Raw genomic sequence first — 17,930 nt, forward strand, 5'->3', positions numbered from 1 at the left:
TTGTTGTGGGTTGCATTACAGTTCTTGGTTGGCTCAAACAGGGCAATGGTATCCAGCAGGTTTTTTTGCAAAAATTGTTGTGGCTTCCATTCATTTTTTTTTTGTTTAATGAAGCTCTGAACCAATGTCTACTGCAGGGCCAATTGTATTTGAGGCTTTGGCCAGGTAATGTGGTGTACTGTGAGCAAGGAATGAGCACACTCATGTGGTGCTGCTGCAGTTGGTTTTATGCTCATGTGGTAATGTTGGTTTGTTGCAAGTTGTGTGCCTTGATGTACTGCCTGTTGCAGAGTTTATTTGGTTTATGGCATGAGGTTCAGTCTTTGGAATAACATCTGTCCTGGTTTGATAACAGGTTCTAATATAACCGGTCTGGAAGCTGTGTAACACTGTCTAAAAGCATAGACAGAAGCCATTTTAAAGGCAAGTTCACTGAAATCAACAACATGAGCAGCACCATCTGTCAAGACAACTCGGAGATTTTCAACTGGATGTCCAATTAATGCACATGAGTTGGCAGCTTTCTCAATTGCAGGGACAAAATTTGATGGAACAGCTTGGCCAACAAGCATGCTTTCAAATTCAAACTTAGTTCCCGACTCAGTAAGAAGTGGTTCAATATACCCAATCACACGTCCATATTGTCCTCGCCCTCCAGATTGCTTCTTATGTAAATAATCCAAATCAGCATGCTGAGTAACAGTTTCTCTGAAGTTTACACGGGGCTTTCCAACTGCATCAACCTTGTATTCCCTCACAATGCATTCATCATAGATATCTAAGTGTGTTTCTCCCATTCCAGAAATGATTGTCTGCCCATTCCCTGGGTCCAAGCCAACACGGAATGTAGGGTCCTCTCTTTGGAAGCGGTTCAAAGCTTTCGAAAATTGCTCTCCAGAATCTTTTGAGACAGGTTGTACAGCTAAAGACATCGCAGGTTTAGGTACATCATAGAAGTCATTGTGTATTTAACCGACCCATCAGTAAAAGTATCTCCTTGGCTTGCTGTTTGTATTAATGTGGAGCTTCTGCGGTTTTTTGCAGGTTGCAGTTTTGGGTTTATGTTATACACGTTTGGATTTGGCTTGCAGCAGGTACTAGACTTATAGCAGGCGGCGACAACAGAAACAAACCATGTATTCAATTGCATTTCCCTGGCGCACATGGACTCTTGTTCACACTGACGACACGATACTGCTGGCTCTTGGATTTGCAGGTCAGAGTATGGTGCTGGAGGATACCCCTGCGGTTCCTAAACGGTCTGTGGAAGCATAATGCAGGGAAGGGCATGGGCGACTGTCATGACAGGATGATGTGTATTCTTTGTTGTTTTTTAGAAAATTATTTCTTCCATTTGGCTTGGCTGTAATATTATTCAGAACCTAGGATTGCTTGTAACCGACAACATGATGTATTTCCATTGATGGTATTTGAAATAAATATGTCTGTTACCCTAGAACTTTGTTCGGATAATGCGATTTCAAACCGAAACTCTAAACCAAACATGTTGCATCTTGAAGTCTATCTTTGGATTCTAAGATCTGACGATTCTGCATTTTGAGTCATGAGGACTTCGTTCCAAACAGATCCAAGAGTTTACCAAGAATTTCCAGGTGAAATTAAAGCTGGACCTGAATCAATTCTGTCTTCAGAATTCCCAAAATCATCTTCAAGTACATAAAGAAGCTTCCTGTAAGTATGTCCATCTACAAGGTCCTTTTCTTGCAACTCTTGTAGAAACCTCATGGCCTCTTTTACCGCATCATCGATCTCTCCAACGAGTGCCAAAGAATTGACAAGCGAATTATAAGATTTACTATTCGGAGTGAAACCTTTGGTCTTCATTTCATGATACAATTCCTTGGCATTCTCTGTTCTTCCTTTGGCACACAACCCATGAATCAAGTAATCATAAGTTAAAGAATTGGGTTTGCAATCATAAACAACGCCCATCTGATGAAATATCCTCAATAATAGACGCAACTTTATGAATGAATTTTCAAACATAGAAAGATTCAGATTCTATTCTTCTTCATTGTAACCTTTTCCTTAAATCGATCATTTCCCCCAAATGCAGTCCTAGAGCCTCTTACTCAATTCTTACGCAAAGCAAACAAAACTCAAAGATGTGTAAAACATATCGCTACACCTCCTTTTACACAATTTGATCAAACACATGTTTATGGGTGTAAGCTTTTTAATGCAATCTGACCAGTCATTACACCAAAGTAATAACTGATTTTATCACATGATAAAGGATTCCATGTCTTGCTTGACCAAGGGAAAATAATCACTCTATCTCAAGACAACACGACGAGGCCCAAAGGTTTATGGAATAGCAGGTGATAACAAGTCTCAGCGAAACAAGTCGGTGGATGGATTCATGACCAGATGAAATGATCATGAAAAAGGAATGCAAATGAAAGGTTGATAAAAAAAAATTCAAAGCCAAAATCGGGGTATGACAGTTGCCCCTATTTAAGCGTCTTCAACTAGAGAATATGAAGCAGGACATTCTTCATATGATCATTGTGGGAGATGGTTAAATACTAAGAAGACCCGGATTTTGATCCTGAATCCCTATAAAATAATTAACGATGCCTGTCAGAATCGGCAAAGAAACAATCTCAAAAGAAGAATCCGTCTGGTATGGTGAAAATCGGCCTGAGTACCGAAACAGAAAGTTGACCTGGATACCAAAATAAATGGTAACACAGGAATACCCATGGCCTGAACGCCGCACATTAGTCTGAACACTAAGCATCGGAATATGAGAGTATCAATGTTGGTCCGATCACCGGAAATCTGGTCTGAACACCACTTCGATCTAAAAATCGGAAAACTGGCCTGAATGCCACAAGTACTTCGACCTGATTGTCGGAAACTTCTTCGATCTGAAAATCGAAAACTGGCCTGAATGCCACTTCGGTTTGGATACTGGAAACTGGCCTGAATGCCACTTCGGTCTGGATACCGGAAAAAACTGGCCTGAATGCCACTTCGGTCTGGATACCGGAAAAACTGGCCTGAATGCCACAAGTTGCATCGACCTGAATGTCGGAAACTTCTTCGATCTGAAAATCGGAAACTGGCCTGAATGCCACTTCGGTCTGGATACCGGAAAAACTGGCCTGAATGCCACAAGTTGCATCGACCTGAATGTCGGAAACTTCTTCGATCTGAAAATCGGAAACTGGCCTGAATGCCGCTTCGGTCTGGATACCGGAAAAACTGGCCTGAATGCCACAAGTTGCATCGACCTGAATGTCGGAAACTTCTTCGATCTGAAAATCGGAAAAACTGGCCTGAATGCCACTTCGGTCTGGATACCGGAAACTGGCCTGAATGCCACTTCGGTCTGAATACCGGAAAAAACTTCATGCCTGTCAGCATCGGCAGAAATAGGGAAAATGATAATTGAGGCGGCACGTGGGCCAACGACCCATGCTGGGGATAATAAGTCATGAACAACCTTCAGTCTGAGCACTGGAAACAAACTTCTGGCTTGTCACTTGGGATACCGAGAATGTTTTATGCTTACATGCGTATGTTTGAATTTTTCAATGGCGTAATGCTCCATGAGAATGGAAATGCTACGCGATTTGGGAGGATGCAATGCAATATGATTCTACATGCAGGGATGCGAAATGCTGGGGAAAATGCCAAGCCGAAGCAAGGAATCCTATTGGGGAAATGACCGGTCGCGCGGTGTTCTGACGATAACGAAATACCGAGACTCTGACTGGGGAGAGAATGGCACTGAAAACCTGTTGTTGGGGAAAGCGATAGTGGTTCTGGCAACCATAATCTACGAGAGATGACTCAACAGGGGGAGGCAAACACCGATACGGTACCGAGGTTATGCTTCCAGGAAAGAGATCATCGGTCTGGGATTGAAATCCTCGATCTGGCATCGAACTCTGAGGAGCAGCTGCTTCTGCTGGGAAGATACAGTCTGGTACTGTCAACTCCGCTGGGGATATACAATCTGGCACTGTTAACTCTACTAGGGAGTGTATAGTCTGAAACAACCGCTTGGGGAGTACCGTAGTGAGAACCTGCTGGGAATCTTAAGGAAATGCCCCGAGTGTACCTGTTCTGAATAGATGATTCAAAGTACTTAAAATTTACAGCAATTTTAAATGTTCATTGAGCATGTACCTGTAAAGCTCTTATGTTTCATTTTTGCAAACAAAACAGTGAAATGAAAATGAAAAAACAGAGATATACTGAATAACATGATTTTATTGATTGAATGGCCTCTGAATAGGCATTTACATCAGGAAGCAATCCCTGGAAAGAGGTAATCGCAAAACAAGAATTAATCTAATGGCAATGTGAAAATGATTTCTATTGGGTTCCAATTCTGCTATGACTTGCCCGTCTTCAAGATCCTCTAGATGATCAGCCTTCTGAAAAAGGTGATTGGACTGTTTTCTTCCTTTTGAAAGTTTCCGGTTATCGACACGAGATGATATTCAGAACTACTCAGAACGCAGTCATTCGCTTAATCCCTAACTTTTGCCTGGATCGCCCTTTCAGGTTTTCAATCCACCGGGATACCCATTTTTGCCTAAGTTGCCTTTTTAGGTTTTCAACTTACCGGGTGTACGATCTTTTCATTTTTAAATCCCTAATTTTTGCCCGAACCTTTTCATTTTCTTGGTTCGTCGGGATGCCCATTTTTGCCTGGACTGTTCTTTTTACCGTCCAGCGGGTCTATTTTATGCGAAGTATTTTTTAACTGCGTCTGAGTTTACCGGGGAAGTGAAGTCTTCACCATCCATCGTTGCAAGCATTAAGGCCCCACCATCAAAAACCTTGGTGACGATATACGGTCCCTCATAGTTAGGAGTCCACTTGCCCCTGTGATCCGTCTGAGGAGGAAGGATCCTTTTCAACACCAAATCTCCGACTTGGAAACATCGGGGGCGCACTTTCTGGTCAAAGGCTCTCTTCATCCGACTCTGATACAACTGCCCATGACAAATGGCTGCCATTCGCTTCTCTTCGATAAGACTCAACTCATTGAACCTTGTCTGAATCCATTCAGCTTCATCTAGCTTGACATCCAACAAGACTCTTAGAGATGGAATCTCCACTTCGACAGGCAGGACCGCTTCCATACCATACACAAGGGAGTAAGGGGTTGCCCCGATCGATGTACATACTGAAGTGCGGTACCCATGCAAGGCGAAGGGTAGCATCTCATGTCAATCTCTGTACGTAACGACCATCTTCTGCAAAATCTTCTTTATGTTCTTATTTGCTGCCTCAACAGCACCGTTCATCTTAGGACGATAGGGGTAAGAATTGTGATGCTGAATGTTGAAGTTCTGGCACAACTCCTTCATCATTTTGTTATTGAGATTGGAACCATTATCAGTAATGATTCTCTCGGGAATCCCATAGCGACAAATGATTTCCTTCTTGATGAAACGGGCAACCACATGTCTGGTGACATTCGCGAACGACGCTGCTTCGACCCACTTGGTGAAATAGTCGATGGCAACAAGGATGAAGCGATGCCCATTGGAAGCAGTCGGCTCAATCTTTCCAATCATGTCAATGCCCCACATAGCAAACGGCCACGGCGAAGACATCACATTCAGAGGATTCGGCGGTACATGCACCTTGTCAGCATAAATCTGGCATTTATGACACTTCCGAGCATATTTGAAACAATCTGATTCCATGGTCATCCAATAATAACCCGCCCTCAACAATTTCTTAGCCATTGCATGTCCGCCGGCATGAGTACCGAAGGAACCTTCATGAACTTCCTGCATTAACATGTCCGCCTCGTGTTTGTCCACGCATCTGAGCAAAACCATGTCGAAGTTCCTCTTATACAGCACATCATCTTTGTTCAAGAAGAAACTGCCTGCCAATCTTCTCAAAGTCTTTCTGTCATTGTTGGATGCCCCTGCAGGGTACTCTTGATTCTTCAGAAAGCATTTGATATCGTGATACCAGGGCTTGTCATCGACTACCAGTTCAGCAGCAAACACATACGCGGCCCTATCAAGGCGCATAACATCGATCCTAGGAGCATGGTTCCACCGAACCACCTTGATCATGGAGGATAGAGTAGCAAGAGCATCTGCCATCTGGTTCTCATCACGAGGTATATGATACAGCTTTACTGTTGTGAAGAAAGTCAACAGTCTTCTCGTGTAATCTCTGTAGGGGACCAGAGTAGGTTGGAGAGTGTTCCAATCACCATTTACTTGATTGATCACTAGAGCTGAATCTCCGAAGATGTCCAGAGTCTTGATTCTCAAATCAATGGCTTGCTCAATACCCAAGATACAGGCCTCGTACTCAGCTTCATTATTGGTGCACTCGAAAGTCAGACGAGCGGTGAAAGGCATGTGGGCACCTTTCGGAGTGGTAATGACAGCGCCAATTCCACTTCCTTTGGCGTTGACGGCCCCATCAAACGTTAAAATCCACTTTTCATCTGGATCAGGTCCCTCCCCAACAACTGGCTATTCACAGTCTTTCATCTTGAGGAACATGATGTCTTCATCTGGAAAATCAAACTTCATCGGCTCGTAGTCTTCAATCGGTTGTTGAGCAAGATAGTCTGACAGAATACTCCCCTTGATGGCTTTCTGGGATGTATACTGGATATCATACTCTGTCAGTACCATTTGCCAATGAGCAACCCTTCCGGTGAGAGCTGGCTTCTCGAATATATACTTGACTGGATCCATCTTGGAGATCAGTAAGGTTGTGTGAGTCAGCATGTACTGTCTCAATCGCTTAGCAGCCCATGCAAGTGCACAACATGTCTTTTCAAGCATTGAGTATCTCGACTCGCAGTCTGTGAATTTCTTACTCAAGTAGTAGATGGCATGTTCTTTCCTACCTGTCTCGTCGTGTTGGCCGAGAACACAACCCATGGAATTGTCGAGTACTGTCAAGTACATAATCAGCGGTCTCCCTGGGACTGGAGGCATGAGGATAGGGGGATTCTGCAAATACTCTTTTATCTTTTCAAAAGCCCTTTGACAATCGTCATTCCACCTGATAGCCTGATCTTTCCTCAACAATTTGAAAATTGGCTCACACGTGGCTGTTAGGTGAGAGATGAACCTTGCAATGTAGTTCAACCTCCCTAAGAAACCACGGACTTGCTTCTCCGTTCTTGGCTCAGGCATTTCCTGTATTGCTTTCACTTTGTCAGGATCCACCTCAATCCCTTTTCCGCTAACAATAAAATCCAATAATTTTCCAGACCTCACCCCGAAAGTGCACTTGTTCGGATTAAGCCTCAGCTTGAATTTCCTTAAACGCTCAAACAGCTTCTGCAGATTCACCAGATGTTCTTCTTCTGTCTGAGATTTGGCAATCATATCGTCCACATAAACCTCGATTTCATGATGAATCATATCATGGAATAGAGTCACCATAGCTCGTTGATACGTTGCCCCAGCGTTTTTCAGACCAAACGGCATCACCTTGTAGCAGAAGGTGCCCCATGGGGTTATGAAAGTTGTCTTCTCCATGTCTTCTGGTGCCATCTTGATTTGGTTATAGCCAGAAAAGCCATCCATGAAGGAGAATACCAAGAACTGAGCCGTGTTATCCACCAAAACGTCGATGTGAGGTAATGGGAAATCATCTTTTGGACTGGCTCTGTTCAGATCCCGGTAGTCGACACACATCCGTACCTTTCCATCCTTCTTAGGTATTGGAACAATATTTGTGACCCATGGCGGATAATTGGTAACCGCTAGGAACCCTGCATCCAACTGTTTCTGCACTTCTTCCTTTATCTTTACAGCCATCTCTGGTCTTGTTCTTCTGAGCTTCTGCTTGACCGGAGGACAACCTTCTTTGAGAGGCAAACGGTGTACCACAATATCTGTGTCAAGCCCTGGCATGTCCTGATAAGACCAAGCGAAGACATCAACATACTCTTGCAACAGTTCAATCAACCCCTTCTTCACATCATCTTCCAAAGCAGCCCCTATCTTGATTTCTTTCTTGACGTCCTCGGTGCCAAGATTAATCACTTCAGTAGACTCTTGATGCGGTTGAATGACCCTTTCCTCCTATTTTAACAGCCTGGCAAGTTCTTCAGGGAGTTCACAATCTTCATCACCCTCTTCTTCAGCTTGGAAGATTGGATTTTCGAAGTCGAAGCGAGCCATAGCAGAATTGTTATCAATAGGATCCGGTGATGTGCATCTGCATGAGTGATGGTATGTGCTTATGAGTGTGGACAGTGAGTGAGAACTAAACAAAACATTGCCAAATATTTTTATTCTTTTGAAAATTTGAAAAACTGCAAAAATAGAAAGACAGTGAACAAAATATTTGAATGCAAAAGACGACCTTCATTTATGATAAACAATGCAGGTATTCACATAGATGAGCCCTACAATGAGTCATTACGCCCTGGGCGGAACGTAAGACTTGGACATGCATGAATAAACAAAAGAAAAATTACTCCTCTAGAAGAGTGACTTGGACAATTTCCTCGGCAGACCAATTGTTGATGACTTCACCCGGGATCCTCGGACGCACCCAGTTGTCGATGTCGCAATCACTATCCCCATTTTCATCGTTGATCGCAGAGATCTGGCCATATTGGATGACGTCAGCACTGGAGAAAGTAATCGGCCCCTGACGAGTCTGAAGTGCTGAAGTTGTAGAAGTCAGCGCTGGTTGATACCCAATCCCGAACTTATCGTCTTTCATTGGTAACTCCAACAGACGTCCCCAACCGGGAGCAACACCTGAATCCACCAAGGCTTGCGCCTGCTTGAAAGATGAGATAGGGGTTCCTGCTTTAGCCCCTTCCACCGGAGCTGCGTCCTTGATCTGAACTGACTCAAAGTCCTGACAGAGAGTCTCTTGAATTTCACCTTCCACCTCTACATACTTGAATGTAGACAGGTTACTGACCAGTATGTCCTCCTCACCACAGACAGTGATAATTCTTCCATTGACCGGGAACTTGATCTTCTGATGCAGTGTTGAGGAGACTGCCCCAGCATTGTGGATCCAAGGACGACCCAGAAGGCAATTGTACGAGGGACTGATATCCATCACATAGAATACGGTGTTGAAGGTTTGTGATCCAATCTGAATTGGCAATTCTACCTCTCCAAACACCGACCTCTTAGAACCATCGAAGGCTCTCACCATGAGATCGGAAGGTTTCAAGATCAAACCTTCTACTTCTAACCTTGACAGGGCTCTCCTGGGTAGCACATTGAGAGAGGAACTTGTATCCACCAGAACGTGAGATAACACGGTGTCTTTGCATTCCATTGAGATATGCAAAGCCTTGTTATGATTGCGTCCAGCTGGTGTTAAGTCAGAATCAGTAAAACCAAGCTCGTTGCTTGCATGAACATTTGCAATGATCCCTTCTAGTTGGTTTACTGAGATCTCCTGAGGCACATATGCAGCATTAAGGACCTTCAGAAGTGCCTCCCTGTGTGCCTCTGAACACAACAGGAGTGAGAGAATGGATATCTTAGACGACGTCTGAATCAACTGATCGACTACCTTGTAATCGCTTTTCTTTATGATTCTCAGAAGCTCGTCCACATCCTTCGCAAAAGTGGGCTCAGAGCCAGCTTGGGGTGCAGAGGTACCCTCATTTACAACTTGTTTGCCTTTGGCCTTAGTCGCGGTATCAGCACTATTATTTTGGGTAACGGGTGGCGAGAATAGTCTGCCACTCCTGGTGAATCGCCCGATTCCACCAACATTGTCCACTGCGGGACCTTCAGCTTCGAGTTCAGACTTTTGACCCTCTTCTACCTTCAAAGGTCGTTCCACCCCATGATCGTGTGTGTATACACTCCCCCCATAATGCCACGGAATGGCCCTTTCACTTGTGAAAGGTAAAGGACCAGGGGTTGTGATTGTCATAGCGGCCGGTCGCACTGGTGGCACTGGTTGCGCTTCTGGCACACTAATCTGATTAGTCGGGTAAAAGATGGTGATAGTAGCGACATCATAGTCATACTCGGGAATTTCATTCATTGAAACAAAAACATCCGGAACACCGGAATCAAGTTCAGTTACATCAAGATCAGACACATTGTTTGGTATATCAGCAACAACATTTGGAAAGTTAAATACATCAATGGGAAATACACAATCAGCAGGAACAACATCTGTGAATTCTTCAACAACGTCTTCAAACACCTCTTCAACTACCCCTTCAGCAAACTCTTTGGCAGACAAGTCTTCAACTTGGAGGGTACCATTGTCAAGCAAGACCTGGATACCCTGCTGCAGCTTCAAACAATCCTTACCCTGTGTAGCGCATTCCGAACAACCTTTCCCACAACCGGGGAAGACATCGGCCTTCAACAAGCATTCCTTAATTTCCCACAACGGGGTCTTCAACTTCAACACATCCTTAACAGACTTGGCTTCTCCCTCCAGCATATTAACGTTTGCACCACCATGCTGTGGCATGGGATTGTTGACGACATTAGGAGCCGGTGCAAGGCTGATAGCCTTTGAATCAATGAGGTCCTGAACTACGTGCTTAAAAGCTTTGCAGTTCTCGATATTGTGGCCAGGTTCCCCAGAGTGGAAACTACACCTAGCATTGGCATCGTAACCCACCGGAAGTCTACCAACCGGAGGAGCCAGAGTGCGTAGCTGCACAAGTTGTAGTTGTTGAAGACTAGCAAGCAGTTGAGCGCACGACATTGGAAGAGTGTCGAAACGCCGGTCCATCATCCTCTGCCCTTTGTTGATAGGCGGGTCTGTTACCTGGTTGTTGTTGTTGTTGATACTGAGCTGGCTGACGTTGTGGTTGTTGTTGTTGTAGTGGTGCTGCAGCCGGAATAGTCACAGCTGCAACAAACGGTCGCTGATGATGGTTTTGAAAGTTATTCCCTTGGTTATTCCTATTTTGATATGAAGATACAGAATTCACGCCCCCTTCCCTCTGCTTCTGTCCTCCCATAAATGGCTTCTTTACTCCTGATGAAGATCCACCTCCATTGTGGCTCTTGTAGGTCTTCAGGTAATTTTCTACCCTCTCTCCGGTGGAGACCACATCAGCAAAGTTGGAGGCATTACACCCCACCAGACGCTCCAGGTAAGGTCCAGGCAACGTATTCATGAACATGTTGGCCATCTCCTTTTCCAACATGGGAGGTTGAACACGGGAAGCTGTCTCCCTCCAGCGTTGGGCGTATTCCCTGAAGCACTCATTGCTTTTAAGAGACAGGTTCTGGAGTTGAGTTCGGTCTGGGGCCATGTCTGCATTATACTGGTATTGCTTCACAAAAGCCTCCGCCAAATCCCTCCAGCAACGGATATGGGCTCTATCCAACCTCATGTACCATTCCAGGGATGCCCCAGCTAGGCTGTCCTGGAAGAAGTACATGAGTAGCTTCTCGTCATCAGAGTATGCAACCATCTTTCGGAAGTAGGCTTGCACATGGGTCTTCGGGAAAGAACTACCATTGTACTTGTCGAAGATTGGGACTTTGAACTTCGGTGGGACCTTCACGCCTGGGACCAATCCCAAGTCAGAAACATCTACCCCCAGGGGGTTTTGTCCTTCTACCGCCTTCAGCCTCTCCTCTAATCTCCTGAACATGGGATCCATGCCATGGCCCAAACCAAAGTCTTCTGGCAGCAAGAACTGATCATCTTGATCATCGTGGATGGGTTGTTGATCAAGGTTGTTATGTGGGATCGGGACAGGCCCCGATCCATTAACCTCTGCATTTGGAGGATTAGTCACGACCTCTGGTTGAGTAGTTGCAGGATTCCTTTGTATCATTTGTCTAATCTCTTGTTGTCCTTGCGCTACTCCCTGAACCACGTCCATGAACTGGTTCATGCGGACCCTCATCTCAGCAAGTTCTACTTGTAGACCCTCCATTGCTTTCTGCTGGTTTATGCGGGTTCCGTACCGGTGGATTCCTGAATCAGCTATCCTGCTAGTGGAACACCAAATAATATGAGAACACCGCGGCGACACCTGTTATGCAAGAATATGCAAATGAATATGTTAATGCAATGACATGTTTATCACTTCCAAAAAGGTATTCTACCCCCTTGATTCCGGTCTCACGAGAAGATCGAGCCGTAGATAAACTTCGGAGATCAAGATGCAATAGAGAGCAGGTCTTCATATAGATAAATTCAAAGAGAATGGCCTTAGCCAATAGTACATCAAAAGAGGATCTCCACAACAAGCCTGTGGATCATCACTACACAACAACAAAGCAATAAGTAAAAGGAGGAGCAATAATCAAGACTCAGCCTCCTGTGTACAAACCATAAGGACTACTCCTCACTTCAGCCAGCAATGCTATCGTGTCAGGATGATTTGGGAATTCTATCAAACTCCGGATAAGCAGATTCCTTTGGTGAATAACTCCATCCAACTCGTTGATGTGCTCTTTGTAGTAATTCCCGTCATCTTCTCCGAATACCTCTTCAAGTCTGGATTTCTTCAAACCTGCCAACACCTTAAGTTCTTCAATCTGTCCTCGAGCCTCATTGAGTTGATCGGTGATGTAACCAATGGTAGAACGGGCGCACAAAAGCTCATTGTTCTTCTCCTTTAGCGAAGTCTTCAATTTCTCCATCTGACCAGTCAGTTCGGTCACCATCTCCTCCTCCTTTGCCTTCCGAGAAGTTGAAAATGCATCCCATCGCTCTTGCCACCCAGCTAATTTACCATGAGCATCCATTAATTGTTGCTTGACTCGCCTCAACTCAGAACTGGATGATCCTAATGCCTTGTCTGTCTTCCTGAAGAAGTCCACCTCCACAGCTAATTTCCTTTCTGCTTCCCCTTGCAATCTGACGGCTTCCCCCTTCTGATATTCTGCCTCATGGAATTGATGCATATAGTCTTGCAACTTCACACTTAACTCCGAGTTTTCAATTTGAAGCTCCTCCATGGCTTTCTTCAATTTGTCATACTCCTCTCGGCTCACCATTGTTGACCGTGCAGGAGCCGGTGGATACAAAGGTTCTTCTATAGGAAACGACAGACCCAACTCTTCGACTCTTCCTTGAAGCCACTCTCCATACTGAGGGTAAGTTCTACAATCTCCTTTTCCAAGCACAGTTCTTCCTCTCTTGATCACCTTGAGCCAGGCCTCAGCTGCCTTACGGGATACAGTCAAATCAGGCGAAGAATGGAAAAACAAAGATTCTTCCACATCCTTTTCCAAAGGCGGAGTTCTTAAAGCATATCCAAACTGTCTGACTGCTAGAGAAGGATTATAGTTGATTCCTCCTCTTCTTCCTACCAACGGTACATTTGGGAAGTTCCCACAACTGTGAATAATATCCGCCCGAAGCAAGCTCCGGTCAGACCACCAAGAAATATCTTCAGCTCTCAACCCCATCAATCTCTTCGGCCAACTCAACGAGTCCTCGACATCAACGAACGCTCCTGACTTGGGTAGGTGGGAACTGAACCACTTACAAAACAAAGGCGCACAACAATTCACCAATCCTCCTCTTCTGTTCTCATTCCTGTGATGCACCGAATGAAAGAAATCTCCCAACAAGGTCGGCACTGGATTACCCAACACAAAAAGGCGTATTGCGTCTACGTCCACAAATTTTTCCACATTAGGGAATAGGACAACCCCATACACACAAAGAGCCAACACAGCATTGAAACCCCTCTGGTCACCATCTTCAAGCTTCTTCTTAGCTTCTCCCAGCAAGAAACTCAAATGAAAACCACTGACTCCTCCCTTCTGACACATATTAGCCTTCAAGACTGATTTCCCCAAATATGTGGCCGAAGCAACCATGCTGAGATCGGGCTGAAACTCAGAACTGTAGAACAACAACTGTGACTTGATAGGAACTCTGAGAAAACTGGCAATCTCCTCCAAAGTAGGGACCAAAATATAATCCGGGAATGTGAAACACCTCAATGGAGGGTCATAGAACTGCAGCAGTGTGAATAGAGCATCATGTTGATCCTTGGAAAGAACCGTGACGAAACTTAGGATCAAACCGTAATCCTTTCGGAATCCTTCTAGAGAATCAGGATCCATTAACTTCATCAGTTGTTGAATAGGCTCCAAACAAACCACTGGAAACTTGTAAGCGACATGTCTCTTTCTGCCAATATCCATCTCAGAAGAACCAGAAAAACCCCTGACCGAAATCAAGAAGAAGATGTAAACCCCTGGGAATAGATAAACATGTATTAAGTGATATGAATGCAAAATGATGTGATGCAATGCAGTGACATGGAGATCAGGACTGCTGTATCTGCTTGAGCAACTGTCGGGTTGCACTGTCTGAAGAGAAAACCCACTGAAGAATAAGATCAAAACTCTGCTCCAGAAAACCGGGTTGGTTGGAGGTTAAGGTTTTCCTGAATTTAGCCCGCCCCTCACTGGTAGGTTCTAAGAACAGAAGTTTGTCAGCTTCAGCCCTTCAGTCGAGAATAATACGTTTACCACTAAAGGTTTGGCATTATTACGGGATAAAAGACCTCTGCTGACTCCCCTCAACAGGACATCCTAAAGCAAGTTCCCAGTCTCGGGGTCCTCGGATTGAGCAGCGAGAATGCGCCCACCAGAGCTAACATAAACGCGTCTCGGAGGAGAGGCCTCGACTGAGTTCTCGGGAAATGGTCACCAGAGTCGACGATTTCTAAAGGAATATTTGTCGTTATGGAACACCCATAGGACAAAATATATCCAACAGAAACCTCGTCTGGAATGTGGGTCTCATGAACGACTTAACGTAGCAACATAGCACGCAAGCCTCATGACTATCCACTCTAACACCTATGTGTACACTCAAGCCTGGGTAGTGGGCTTATCTCTCATAAAATATCCCCACCCTAACAAACAAACAACCCAACAGAACCCACAGATACAACAAACATATGTACATGAATGCAATAAGATAAAGCAGGTAAATGCGGAAAGTAAACGACTGTACAAAAGCATAAACACCCAACAAACAAGAAATCTACAAAAGCTAGGAGGGACTCGCTTAGGGAAACCGGGTCCCCAGCAGAGTCGCCAGCTGTCGCAGCCTGAAAAATACAGAGGTGCGAAAAAACAATCGGCGAGAAAGAAATGACAGAAGAGTCGCCACCGTGCGTTATTTATCCCAAAGGAGGGAAGGGAAACGCTCGAAGTAAACCTGGAGAAAAGGAAAGGAAAAGACAAGGTCTCGCAACCAAATCTTGGGTTCGGGAGTCGATTATACGAAGGGAAGGTATTAGCACCCCTACGCATACGTAGTACTCTACGGGATCCACTCTTGTTGTTTCTTGTCTAAAGGGTGTGTGTTTATCTAATGTACTATTTACTAAAAAGGTCAAGAGAAAAATGACTCGCACGGATGTCGCATCCACTGCATACGTATCTCATCTGAATATGAGAATCAGAGTCTTCGTAGTTCGGGTACCTATGGGTTAAGGGTGATTGTGCTCGCTAAGACGTTGCGTCTTATGCCTACGTATCTCATCGGGAATCAGAATCAGAGCAAAACGTAGTTCAAACTAACTACGGGAATAAGGGTCTCGATTGCAACTAGGGCAAGAGAAAGGGAAAGTCTCGATCGCAACGAGGGCGACAGAAAGGATCGCAACAAGGGCGAGAGCAAACAAGGATTAGTTGTTAGTCGTTAGTCAAACTCGGCAAGACATCGCATCTTGTGCCTACGTATCTCATCTGAACATGAGAATCAGAGTTGCCGTAGTTCGGCTACATAGGGACGCCAAACAAAACACACGCAGGAAACCGACTGCCAATCGCTGGACTTATGTCAGACTCCACACAAACAGGCAAACATGGAAACCGAATGCCAATCGCTGGACTTACATCGGACTCCGAACCAACAAACACACACAGGAAACCAACTGCCAATCGCTGGACTTATGTCAGTCTCCTACACACACAAAGGGTTTAACCGGACGCTGAATCGTCAGAAGCAACAACAAAGTTGAACAAACAAGCTAACAGGGAGTCTGGTACTCGAGCCTGCTAGCTGTCAAGCAAACACACACAAAAAAGGAAAAGAGTTCCCGGAGAGATCTCGTACGACCTCCTGCCTACGTACCTCATCTGGTATGAGGATCAGGGCAACGTAGTTCCCCTTTATAGGGATTGCCATCTGAATATGGACTTACAAAGGAGGACACCAGTTGTGTCAAAGGAGAGCGGGTGATGTGTTCACATCCTAGCAGTAGGTGTCGCAGCTCGCTGAATCGAGTCTTAGGCAGTTACCTCTTTGCAATAGAACGGACTACATGCCACAAGATCGGAGACGCTCGGAAAGGTCTAGAAGTGGGGAAGCTCTGCCCTAGAGTTGTCATGCAATATGTACTTAAGTGTTTAGGATTTACAAATGGGAATATCTACCTAATGTTAGCATGCAAAGAATATGGGAATCCTACCTATGTTATCATACAAAAGGATATGGGAATCTTACCTATGTTATCATACAAAGGGTTCTATCTAATGGGTGCTACCTAATCGGAACAAGAGTTGACGAGTGGAGCAAGGAGAAATGTTAGGGATAAAGGTAGATGGCGATGCATGAAGCAATCGACTTACAAGGTTGATGGCGATGCATAAAGCAATCGGCTTACAAAAGGGTGGATGAATACGTGCTGGTTCTGTTAGGTTTTGAAAAAATGATTACTCGACGTTGGATCGAGGTTTTGATCTTGCTTTGCAATGGTTATCGAATGCTCATTTTAATTCTTGTATTTACAGATGAATAAAGAATGAAAGAATAAATATTATACATTTTCATGGGAGAGGGATACATTTGTTATGAATGGGGATTGTTCATGGCAAACAAACAATAATAATACATGCCTCATACACCATACAAGTAGGCCACAGTTAATCAAACAAGTAAGATATAAACAAGTATATAATCGAATCAAACAATCAAAGAATGAAATAATGAAGCATTAAACAATGTATGAGTGTAAGTGCAAGGGACATGTCTCATTGTAAGGAAGCCCAAGAGTAAGCTATGTGAGGTTGATGGCGATGCTTAAAAAGCAATCGACTTACAAGGGTGTGAAAAATGGGCTCGATATTAAATCGAGAAAAACATGATTTTTATAGTTTTAAAATGGTTTTTGAATTAAATTAGAAGACAACAACTTAACAAAATGAACATATGAGTGTAATAAAGGCATAAACATAAGAATAAATGAAAATGCTAAAGAAAAATAAAATAACTAAAAGAAATAAAATGCAAAGGAAAATGCTACACATGAGTATTGAACCCACCCCACTCAAGAATATGAACACTGCCCTCCTCTACCAGACCACTCAGGGTTATTTAATATTGTGCTGCTACGTTGAATATATAAACCGGGATAAAAATAAAAAGAGTTAAAATAAAAAACAAATTAAACATTTTTTATGGTTTTTGTGTTAAAAACAAATTAAATTAAATTAAAAAAATTAAAAAAGGAAAAAAAAAACAAAAAAATGGAAACGGAGAACACAGATGTTCGTCTTCCTTCACCCTCTCCCCAACCTCACGAACTCAAACTTTCCCAACGACGGCAATCTCAACGAACTCGCCCCTCTCGTCCCTGTTATGAAATCACTCATCAACGAAACCCTCTCACGCTCTCAAACTCAGCGAATCAACCTCTCTCAACTCTCACAATGTTTCGTCAACAAGCACATGAGAAGGATAAAAAGAAGGAGAAGGAAGCTCTTACAAAGTGTGGCGGTGAAGGATGCGCAGAAGCTGGCCTCCAGGTGAACGATTTTGGGGTTTTTAGGTTTTTTCTCAGATTTTCGCTTCCACCTCTCTCTGTTGTTAATTCCTCTTTTTTTTATTAGGGTTTATAGTCTCTTTTCCGCCTCCGATTTTTGTTGTGCTCCTCTCTACTGATTTTCTCTCCCTCTCTATTTATGTTCTGCGAATTAGGGTTTTCGGATTGCTATGGTGGATCC

At 44.1% G+C, this 17,930-nt stretch overlaps 1 protein-coding gene across 1 annotated transcript; it reads left to right on the top strand.

Annotated features, from left to right (window-relative positions):
• The first annotated feature begins 788 nt into the window (after window positions 1-788).
• LOC127079347 (uncharacterized) lies at window positions 789-1,369 on the top strand. Its single transcript, XM_051019743.1, has 3 exons — window positions 789-943; window positions 1,045-1,094; window positions 1,217-1,369. Exons 1-3 carry the CDS (start codon window positions 805-807, stop codon window positions 1,367-1,369), a joined length of 342 nt encoding a protein of 113 aa, XP_050875700.1. The 5' UTR covers window positions 789-804.
• Window positions 1,370-17,930: the final 16,561 nt, after the last annotated feature.

The sequence above is a fragment of the Lathyrus oleraceus genome, chromosome 5, assembly GCF_024323335.1.
Source record: "Lathyrus oleraceus cultivar Zhongwan6 chromosome 5, CAAS_Psat_ZW6_1.0, whole genome shotgun sequence".
NCBI lineage: Eukaryota > Viridiplantae > Streptophyta > Magnoliopsida > Fabales > Fabaceae > Lathyrus > Lathyrus oleraceus.